This window comes from Oryzias latipes, chromosome 3 (genome assembly GCF_053564925.1).
Source record: "Oryzias latipes strain Hd-rR chromosome 3, Olatipes_Hd-rR_3.1".
In the NCBI taxonomy this organism is placed as follows: domain Eukaryota; kingdom Metazoa; phylum Chordata; class Actinopteri; order Beloniformes; family Adrianichthyidae; genus Oryzias; species Oryzias latipes.
The window spans coordinates 5,015,191-5,025,743 of NC_136239.1; the positions used below are offsets into that span (position 1 = coordinate 5,015,191).

At 37.6% G+C, this 10,553-nt stretch overlaps 1 protein-coding gene across 2 annotated transcripts; it reads left to right on the forward strand.

The window, feature by feature from the left end:
• The first annotated feature begins 2,654 nt into the window (after positions 1-2,654).
• Positions 2,655-10,338, forward strand: LOC111946837 (uncharacterized). 2 transcript variants are annotated; one of them, XM_023951707.2, is made up of 12 exons: positions 2,655-3,074; positions 4,442-4,502; positions 4,827-4,924; positions 5,061-5,195; positions 5,390-5,538; positions 5,611-5,747; positions 5,835-5,928; positions 6,068-6,191; positions 6,332-6,552; positions 6,630-6,807; positions 7,168-7,292; positions 7,448-10,338. In XM_023951707.2, the coding sequence occupies exons 3-12, from the start codon at positions 4,831-4,833 to the stop codon at positions 7,787-7,789; spliced, it is 1,599 nt and encodes a 532-aa protein (XP_023807475.1). In that variant the 5' UTR covers positions 2,655-3,074; positions 4,442-4,502; positions 4,827-4,830; the 3' UTR covers positions 7,790-10,338. The 2 variants fall into 2 exon arrangements, with proteins under 2 accessions (XP_023807475.1, XP_078801090.1); XM_078944964.1 differs by lacking the exon at positions 2,655-3,074 and having other exon boundaries at positions 3,144-4,502.
• The last annotated feature ends 215 nt before the right edge of the window (positions 10,339-10,553 follow it).

Consider the following 10,553-nt stretch of genomic DNA (forward strand, 5'->3'; position numbering starts at 1 on the left):
GTGTAATTACAGAATTTCCTTTTTTTTTTATACACTTTGCTCTCCCCTCGAGCAATTGACTTTTTTTCCTTTGCATATTTCATTCATTCATTTCAATTGATTTCAATGTGGCGATGTCAAAACCGGTCATATCCGATCTGTGCCACATGAGAGGAAAAACAATCGGAATTGGGTCACTTGAACCATCCAGTGTAAATGCGGCCTAAGAGTATCTCCATTTAGAGACTTGTTGTCATCTGCCTCTAGATGCATGAGGTTTAGCCAGTTTAAATACTATCAGAACCTAGAATTCCTCATTAATCTCGAATTGTTCTTCATTGCGGTATCCAGGCACCCCTTTGCTAATTAATATTTAAGTTATGTGTGCTCTTGTTGTCAACCTATTGAGAACCAATGGTATCAAGTACAAAACATCCAATCCAGCCAAGCTGCCGTCCATTGCTACGTGGGATGGCGACCTTCCTCATCTACGTAATCTTCTTGGACCTTGGTTACCCTTCTATTCGCCTGCTCCTCGATGGCCTTTGTAAGGTGCGTCCCTCTGGAAATGACAAAAGGTTACCTCTCTCTTACCATTGGTGTATGTAAAAAAAAAATGTTTTTGGTGTTAATATTACAGCAGGTTCCATATTAACTGTCGTTTCTTGTTGGAATCTGTGCTCTGATGGTTTTCTATGGTGTGATGAATATACAAATAGAACCTTCTCTTTAAACTCACTACTTGATTTCACCTTCTCAGAGTTGTTCTTAAAAGCACTTTTATTCCCTTTATCATAAGCATTCTAAACTGATCAGTTCTAAATTATTTATATTTTCATTGCCAAGTCTAAAACTGTTTTGTCTTTATCCATGCATCGCTTCCTGAGCCTGCGACCCCTATTCCCCGGTCAGCAATTAAGTTTCTGGGGGATGATGTAAAACCCTCGACAAAGTCGGATGGCTTCCAAGTTCCACAGTTTCTGCTCGTCTTGCAGCTTCCCTGCAGATTATTGCCCCTGCACTCCTTGATCTAGTCTCTATTCTGCACTGAAAGTGAAGTGAAAGTGAAGTGAACTCCGACGAGTTTCAACGAGTTTCTTACTTGAATCAACCAATATGTTAGCATCAGAATGGCATACAAAATGTTGGATTATAGATGTTTGCAAACTATATTGCCAGGTGGAAGCCATGAAATTAGGATGTTCTTCAGCTGTGTTACGATATGTAATGGCGCTCTAAATTGGAGGTCACTTAAAGTCGTATCATAGCGTGCCGGATGGAAGCATCGAAATCATATCGTTCAGCTCGTTCATAGTACTCAGATGGAAGCTTCTAAATCATGGATTTCATTTAAGCTTTAATCATATTATGCCAGTGGAAGCTTCAAAATTGGATGTTGTGTCGTCTTACAGGTTGGTGTTTGGCTCTGTACTCGAAAAACAGTGGGCCAACGGTCAAAGGTGCCGGGTCACACATAGCAGTCATACTTGTAAGTCTGAATATGGAATGCCTCTGAAACATCTGATTCATCTAATTAAACACTGATATACATTTAAATTCTATCCAACCTTGATGAATTTGGTGTTGGGGGTAGTTATTACCCTAAAGTTTATGGAAATTTGTCTCATGGAATTGCACGGAGTCTTATGCCAAACTAAAAGACTGTGAAATGCCGACTAGAGGAATGTGAAATGCCGACTTAAAGGAAGGTGAAACGCAGAGTTAAAGGAAGGTGAAATGCCGAGTTAAAGGAAGGTGAAACGCAGAGTTAAAGGAATGTGAAATGCAGAGTTAAAGGAATGTGAAATGCAGAGTTAAAGGAATGTGAAATGCAGAGTTAAAGGAATGTGAAATGCAAAGTTAAAGGAAGTGAAAGCAAAACAAAGATGTGAAAATAAATAATATTATTACTGCATGAGTTGTCTTTTACTGGTTGTTTTATTGGTAATTATTACCGTAACTTCCAGACTATAGAGCGCACCTGATTTTAAGCTGCATTCATTAAATTTGTAAAGGATAAAATATTTTGTACATACATAAGCCGCATGTACCCACATTGAAACATGTGTTGTAGAATGAAGATGTGTGTGTGCAGAAACCGCCCCATGTGTGTATGAAAGAGGGGGGGCACAAGCAGCGTAGGGAGGGGAGAGCACAGAGGGAGGGAAGAGCGCAGCTCAAGAGGGAGCTGCTCTTACTCACTCTTGCTCTGCTCCCCTCCTTCCTCTGACACACACACATACTCATTCTACAAAACCTATATAGTTAGTTCATTTGTTAGATAGTTAGTAGTTAGTTGTTACTGTTATATTATTTGTTTTGTTTTAATGTAAAGCACTTTGTGTTGTACTCCCATATGAAAAGTGCTTTATAAATAAAGTTTGATTTGATATGATCTGCTGAAGTTGCTTTGAATATGCTCATGTGTGTGGCCTCTAAGCAGCCTTTCAGTTCTTCCACAGCTTTGTCAGTCCATGTCATTACAGTCCTGGTTGGAGCTGGATCTGCTTTATAACTAATGCAATAAAGAATAGTATTTTTGTTCAGGGGGTCAACATGTGGAATTTATTATCAGACAATCTGCAGAATGCAAACTCCATATAAAAGTTTAAAAAATGTATACATTTAAAATGTATCAAAATACCTTCTCAACTGACAGACTCTTGTGGTTCACAGCAAAAACTGGAGAGTTGAAATTTCGGGGTTAAACAAACCAGAGTTGATTTCCACTCTTGAAGTGTTATTTTAACACATTGCGATTCAAATGGTGTTCAGTGTTGGGGTTATTTATCAGTGTTACCCAAATCAAGCTAATTTAACACTACAGAGAGTCAATGCCCCTGGGCTTCTGCCTCGGAAACCCTGTGCAAGAAAGTACAAGGTGCTGACACTCTTGAAGTGTTATTTTAACACATTGCGATTCAAATGATGTTCAGTGTTGGAGTTATTTTGGCCAAATGAAGTTCATTTGACACTATAGAGAGTCAAGGCCCCTGGGCTTTTGCCTCTGAAACCCTGTGCAAGAAAGTGCAACGTGGTAATTTTCCATGAGCTGCGGCAATTTCATCAGTGCTGGAAAAAGTTCTTCACAAGCGGTAAGTTAAACTAATTTATGGGGAAAAATACTGTTAAATGGCCCTTAGTATATACAATAATGTATATAGAGAGAATTGTATAACTTTTCTACGCTTTTTTGTTGCTGTTAAGCTGCTTTCACGCAGCGGTTTCATCCAACCCGTCCGTGGCCTTCTGTAATGCACTACACGCACAAATGTTGTAAATGCAGCTTTACCTTAACAGCTAATGCTACACACACAGACTTCGAGTTTCAATGTTAAGTTAATGTAGAGGATCTGTGGCGCGATTTGAGCGCAGTGTGTTTTCAGCGGCGCGGCCTGAGTTTAAAAAAAAAAAAAAAAAAAAGACCGTTGGCAAGGTTGTCGCTTTTAAACAATCTGGGACTCGTCTCTGGGACTTGACGTTTTCGGGGACTCGATTAGCAGGTGAAGTACAAATCCAAAATGGCGACTCAACGTCACAATTCCATCCATCCGTCCATCCATCTTCTTAACCCGCTTTATCCCTTTCGGAGCAGCGGGGTTGCCGGAGCACGTCCGATTTTACTGTTAAGGAAAGGTGGGGTAAACCTTGGACAGGTCGCCAGTTTGTTCCAGGGCCCATGGGGCTGGAGCGCTCCACATCCACCTTGGCGGACAGACAGACATGATAAAGCCACCTGTTTACTTAGGCCTACTCCCTTTCGAACTAATACAGGAACAGCAAGCCTTAACTTGGTCACAGACACACGAAATTACGTTCTGTGTGAATGCAGTTAGGGGTTTTAGATAACTATTTTACATTTTAGGAAAATGTGTTTTCCTGCATTTATATAATTTTATTTATTTACTATTTAGCAAGTTTCATGTATGCTTGAATCATGTAAAAAACTATTTTTGACTTTTAACCAGTTGTGGCATCCCTTAAAAAAACGTACTCAAAATTGCATCTGTCCTGTGGAAGGAAGGAATTTTTTAGTGTCACTTTGCAAAAAGTTACTACATACTAAAAAACAAATTTTTACAGGTGGGACAAAATTTTAAGACAGACACAACAGACACCCTTTCCTGCTTGTAATCGCTGGATGTCATGTGGACGTAGATTATCCGAGAAATTAAATAGGGAATGTCGTTTTATTTTACTCTGTGTTGCAAAATGCATTTTATAAGCAAAATGTATACAAGTTTTTTTTTTTGTATTTTAATTGTTTTATTTAGAGCTATGGACAATGATTTAACCTAATATTTATGAAGTCTATCTTTGTGGGCTGGTAAGGGCTGTCAAATTTTTTTGTGTGGGTGGGGGGTTACTTAAGTATAATTGAATTTTATAACGCAACCTTGCTTTAATCAATATTTACACCACATTGTAAATGTAACTAAATTTTATAATCTAATTCTTGTAGGTCAATTGGTGTTGCTCTTCAGCTTCAGAGGGTCTCAGCTGGTAAACCCTAAGTGAAGGAGGTAAGTCTTGATAGTCATGTTAGCAGTGTCAGCATGCCCCCCCCCCCCCCCTATTTTTTGTTCTTTTATGGAAAGCTCACCCTAACATATACCAGACTTGGTGATTACATAATTGACTTTGCATATTACATGGCTCACACACACACCTCATTCTGGAACCCACTGCATGGGTTTTATAAGTTTCAAAACTCTGTAGTGGATAACATAGTTGACAGGTTTATTACTGTGTCCATATGACTGTTTTTAATTTTAGCTTGAATTGTTTAAGTTGTATGCTAAAAAAATGCTTATTTCTGTCATGTTTTTTTTTTTGGTATGGTTCAGTAAAATGCTGGTGCAGGTTTGCTACCGCCAACAGCAGAAATATGTAAAGCTGGATGAAGTTGATGGAAAGTTTGATTTCATGCAACTGCATGAAAAAGGTTTGTTTTTAAATTTCGTTTGAAGAGGAAATACATTTTGTGTAGGTGATTTTGTATCCAAATTAGTTTATTCATTTGTGAAGTGAGAATAGTGCTGGCTTAAAAGGTGCTCTCAGAAATATCTCATCTTTTCCAGTCATCGAGAGGTTTTGCCTGCCACCTGACGCAAAAGTAGTATACAAAGATGCAACAGGGACAGAAGTTGACGAAGACATTTTCAATGACCTTGTCAGCCAAGGCAGCGTTGTTTTAACAGTTTTCCCAAGTGATGGTGAGAAATGTAAAGGGTCAGTTACATGAAGCAATTCAGTGTCAAATGGTGGAACCTGAACTCTCAAATCAGTCTACAGAAAAAAAAAACAATTTGTAGTATAATGTGGAATCCAACAAGATGCAATAAATTTTGCAACATTTGAACGAAGATGTACATTTTTTTTTATTTCTGAAATTTATTTTTTCTCCTAGAGTTTACTGATTGCTCCTTGTCCTCTCCATCTGAATGGTCTGACTCAAGCTTCAGTTCAAGTGCAAGTGCATCAACTGTACTTTTAGATGAGATCCCAAGGAAAAAATCAAGAGTTGAAGGAACAATCAATGCAGTTTCTGCAAAAAAGGTTGGAACAAAGTTCAAATATCTCTGTCAACATTTTTTTTGCCGTTTAATTACAATTTTTGTCTTCCCTAAGTTGATCGAAGCTGTACTTGGAGCCAGTTCAGGTGGTGAAGAGGTCCTTGAAGAATATCACGCATCACAGACTCTTAAAGATTCTACCAGAAGAAAGCTGGTCAATATAATAGTGGCCCACATGATTGATAAACATGGGTAATGTGCCCAGTTTTTGTAGACTTAAAAAAAGAATCAAAACTGTTTATCTATTACTATAGTAATCCCAATTGAATCTCTTCCCAGACATCTCCCCACTAAAGCTGTTAGAGAAGAATATGCTCTTGGGATAGTGACACTTTTTCCATCCCTAAAAGACCCATACTCCGAGAAAGGCTACGTATGTATAATTATTATTGTAATATTCGTTGAGATAGTATTTATGATTTGTGTTGTTAGGTTCTGGGTGGGCATTTTGATTTCTGATATTCTTAAAAATGACAGACAATGCACTAAGTGTTAATGTATTTCCATTTCAGGAACACTTCTATGATGCTGCAAGCAGTACAGGATACATTTCTTGGCGTCTTAAGACCATCCAGAGAAAGATTCGACGAGAATCTACCACTTCAAATAGCCTCACTGGCCTTTGTCAAGGAGGAGGTAATACATCTGCAAACTGGTCATCTTATGTCAGCTAGTGTAGTAGAAGAGAGCAAAGATGGTTTTAGGTTTGTATGCTGTCACCTCTTTCACAAAAGTAGTTTGTATGTCTGACATTAGAAAGCCACTTTCCTCTTCAGGGGGCCCTAAATTCCAGAGATCTGTTGTAGTTGAGGAGCAGCAGCTGGATGGAGATGCTTGTCAGGAGGCAATGTCTTTGCTCAATTATGCCACAGACACTACGCAAATTTTTCGAAAGATGAGAGAGACGTTTCAGCATCGGCAAAAACTCATCAATGACTCAGACAAAACGCTTGACATCCTGTCAATCTTCCCAAGATTCCTGGATACCAAAGGATTGGTAAGTATGCAGTGATATTTTGAGATCTACTTGAAATGTGCAGAATGTGGTGATAGTATATTTTTTATTTTTCATAGGTAAATCAAGACTTCATTCTCTTGTTTAATGACGAGGTATCCAACCGGCTGCTTCAGAAATGGGACCCGATCTTTAGATGCAACGTTATCAAAGAGGCCAAGCAGCTCACTTCAACACCAGAGCTTCGTCAGTTGTTGCATTCAGCGGAGAGTCCACAAGGAAGTCATGAGGCAATGAGTGAGTTTTGCTCTCTTGTGTTTACAATTCAATACTTTATTAACATAACTTTTTTTGTACTTTGCTTTGTGTAAGTCTTTAAAAGTTCAATGACCTAAAAGATCATGAAGTACATGAATTTGCAGTACATTTGAATGCAGGTTTGTTAAATCAGATTATTAGGGGCATATTTAAGTTTCTCAGTTATTGCATCACCGCCAACTTATTTTAGCTGTCATTTTACTATTTGTTGCGGCACATATCTACTTGAGACATGCAGAGTTTTAAATATATGCAACGTTTTCAACAGAGTAATTGGTTTTTGCCCTTTTAATGATCATTGTTTTAAGTCTTTGCTGTTCATTCATTCTTTGTCCATAGCTTATGATGCAGAGATGGCCTCGCTTTTGTTGCTGTTATATCTCCTTCCACCACCACCTGGGGGACCAAAGTTTCCAAAAATCAGCGCTTCTGATGCAGTTGAAAAAGTTATTGTCTTTCACAAGGTAATTTTACATTTGTTAATTTTGATCATGTGTAAAACTGGTAAAGAGTTAAATGAAACAAATTGTAGGCAAGTTTACTTTAACATAGAATGTTTGTTTTCACTTGTGCAGTGCTATTTCTGACTTGAGTGTCCAATGTCCTTTTTAAACCTCAGTCTTGCTGCAGTTTGGAAGAACATCTTCAGAACCAGCAGAACCATCAGCCATACCTCCTAGCCGTTGGTCGCGAAAAGAGGAACATCGACAGATTCTACATCTCCATTGACAAGCGTCTCATCCCATGCCAGGCAAACCGCTCCCTTGGGGCATTTGATGAACTTTTTAAAGCTCATTTTGTTTTCAGTGTGTCTTATGATGGTGCACTTCTGAATTTCTACACCTTTTTGCAGACAACAGTTTATAACATTGATATGGGTAAAATGAAGGTGTCACCAAGAATTCGAGACATGAGAGCCAAACTCCTTAACCAGGAGGTGCTTCTCACAACCCAGATTTAAAGCCAGGACAATTAAAGGCATTTTGAGCAAAATGCTCACATGTTTTCTGTGCAACAAAATTTTCCCCAGCAGTCAGCAGTTGATTTCACATATAAGAGGTGAACATGGTTATTATCCTGGACCAAAGTTCAAGTTGTTTTGTTGTCAGCCAAGTTGTAGGCTTCAGTTTCAAACATATGCAGGCTTTAGAAAGCACCTTAACATTATTCATAGCAACGTTGAACAAATTGTTCATACTTCAGCTGTTACTAATTTGCCTAGTGATCCAGTTTCACATGATTTGGAAGACCAATTTCATTCAACAGATCATTCTCAAAGTTCATCCAGTGTTATTCTAAAGTCTAGTTCGTCCCATGTTCCAGAAAGTAGAGAAACTAGTGTTTCAGATTTTAGCAGGGATTCATCCAAAAAAATGTGCGCATCCATTGTGGCCAAACTGCAGGGTAGTGGCATTTCTAACAGTTTAGTATCTTCACTTGTGGGTGATTTGGAGGAACTAACAAGCGAGCTTCGTTCAGAAGCAAAGCAAGCCATTATTTCTGCTTTACCTGCAACTGACCCCAACATATCTGTAATTAATGAATCTTTTGAAAAATTGAAAAACCCATTCACTCATCTAAATACAGAATGGAAACGAAATAAATTCTTCAACCTAAAATGGGGAGTGGTGGAGCCCAGAGAAATAACACTGGGAGTGAGATACGACACCAGACGTAATCAAAAATCGGGTACTTATGATCAGGTACCTGTTAAGGATACTTTCATTTATGTCCCTGTTCTGGAATCTCTGAAGTTCATGTGTAAGAATCCAGATATTTGTGCTCTCCTGAAGAGGGAGTGTAGGTCAGAGCCTGATGCGTATCATGACTTTTGTGATGTAAGTTACTTTAATACTCACCCCCTGTTTTCAGCCAAAAAGCATGCTTTACAAATTCAGCTATTCTATGATGATTTTGAAACGGCCAATCCCCTTGGCTCAAAACGTGGAATTCACAAAATTGGCTGCATTTATTTCATTTTAAGAAATCTACCTCCAAAATTTAATTCCATCTTGATGAACATTCATTTAGTATCTCTTTTCCACACACCAGATCTGCACAAGTACGGTTTTGATGTTATACTGGAACCACTGATAAGTGATTTGAAACAACTTGAAAGTCGAGGGATAAGTCTTCCATTTTCTGATGAGCCAATATATGGAACAATTTCACAAATAACTGGAGATAATCTAGGGATGCATTCCATTCTTGGTTTTAACGAGTCATTCAACAGCCGACATTTTTGTCGCCTTTGTTTGGTTGAAAAAGATGATTGTCAAATAGTGTACACTGAGGATGATCCTAAAGTGGTCTTTCGTGAAAAAGATGTGTTTGACATGCATTGGCAGTCTCTTAAAGAAAATGTTAATTTAAAGTCACTGTATGGTCTGAAAAAAAATTCTATAAATTCCTTGCAGTATTTCCATGTTTGCAGTAACTACTCTTTTGATATAATGCATGATCTTCTTGAAGGTGTCGCTCAGTATGAGATCAAATTGCTATTTGAATATCTCACAAAACACTACATATCAGAACAAAACTTGCTTTCAAGGATCTATGGTTTTGACTATGGTTTTTTAGAAAGAAAAAATCGTCCCACTAAAATTATTTTGGATAGTCCAGGTAATGGCATTTGCTTGAACTCCATCCAGACATTATGTCTCGTAAAAAACATTCCACTTATTCTTGGTGACGTTATTCCAGCAGGGAACAGACACTGGGAACTATTACTACTGTTACTTCAAATAATGAACATAGTTTTTTCACCTTCTCTCACTCTGGGTATGACTCTGTATTTAAAGAATCTGATTTTTGACCACCACAAACTATTCAAGTACTTGTATCCGCACAGAAACTTGATACCCAAGCATCATTTTATGATTCATTACCCGTCTTCAATTAGGAAAATTGGTCCCTTGTTGTTTTTCTGGTCTATGAGGTTTGAGGCTAAACATAAGTTGTTAAAAGATTGTTTCAAAAATTTCAAAAACATAACCAAATCACTCGCTAAAAAACATCAGATGGCCATTGCTTATCACTGGGAAACCTTAGCACTCGAACAGAAGGAATATGGGCCAATTAAATTATTTTCATTGAGAGAGGAAAATGTGGTAAACAGTCAGATTCTTGAACAGTCTAAAGATGTTTTCACAACAAGTTGGGTTAAAGTTAATGGTGTGGAGTACAGAGCTGGACTTGTTGTTTGCAGTTTGATGGAGGAAGAAATGCCTATCTTTATTCAAATACTTGACATTCTTTTAGTTAATGATGACATTTTTTTATTGACTCAAAAATTATTTACGGAGTACTTTGATGAACATTACCATGCCTTTAAAGTGTCAAGTACAGAAGAAAAGTGTGTTATCAAAATAACAGAACTGAAATGTTACAAACCCTTTGATGTTCAAAGCTCATATGGAGCAACAGATGAAAGTTTTTTTGTTATTCCGTCATGTGTTATGTATTAATTGACTGCATGGGAGTAAAATATTAAATATGTTTGAAAATACATTTTTTGGGGAATTATTTCATTGCCGGTTATATAATTTCAGCTATTGTATCATATTGCAGTACTTGGTAAAACATTTTAGTTAATTGTTTAAAAAAACGCTTATTTGGGTAGTAGTTTTAGTGTCTAAGTTTAGTGAGTTAAAAAGGAACTTTGACTCTGTTAATTTAACATATTTACTGAGTTAAACTATTGACTCTGACTCGGTGTTAATTTA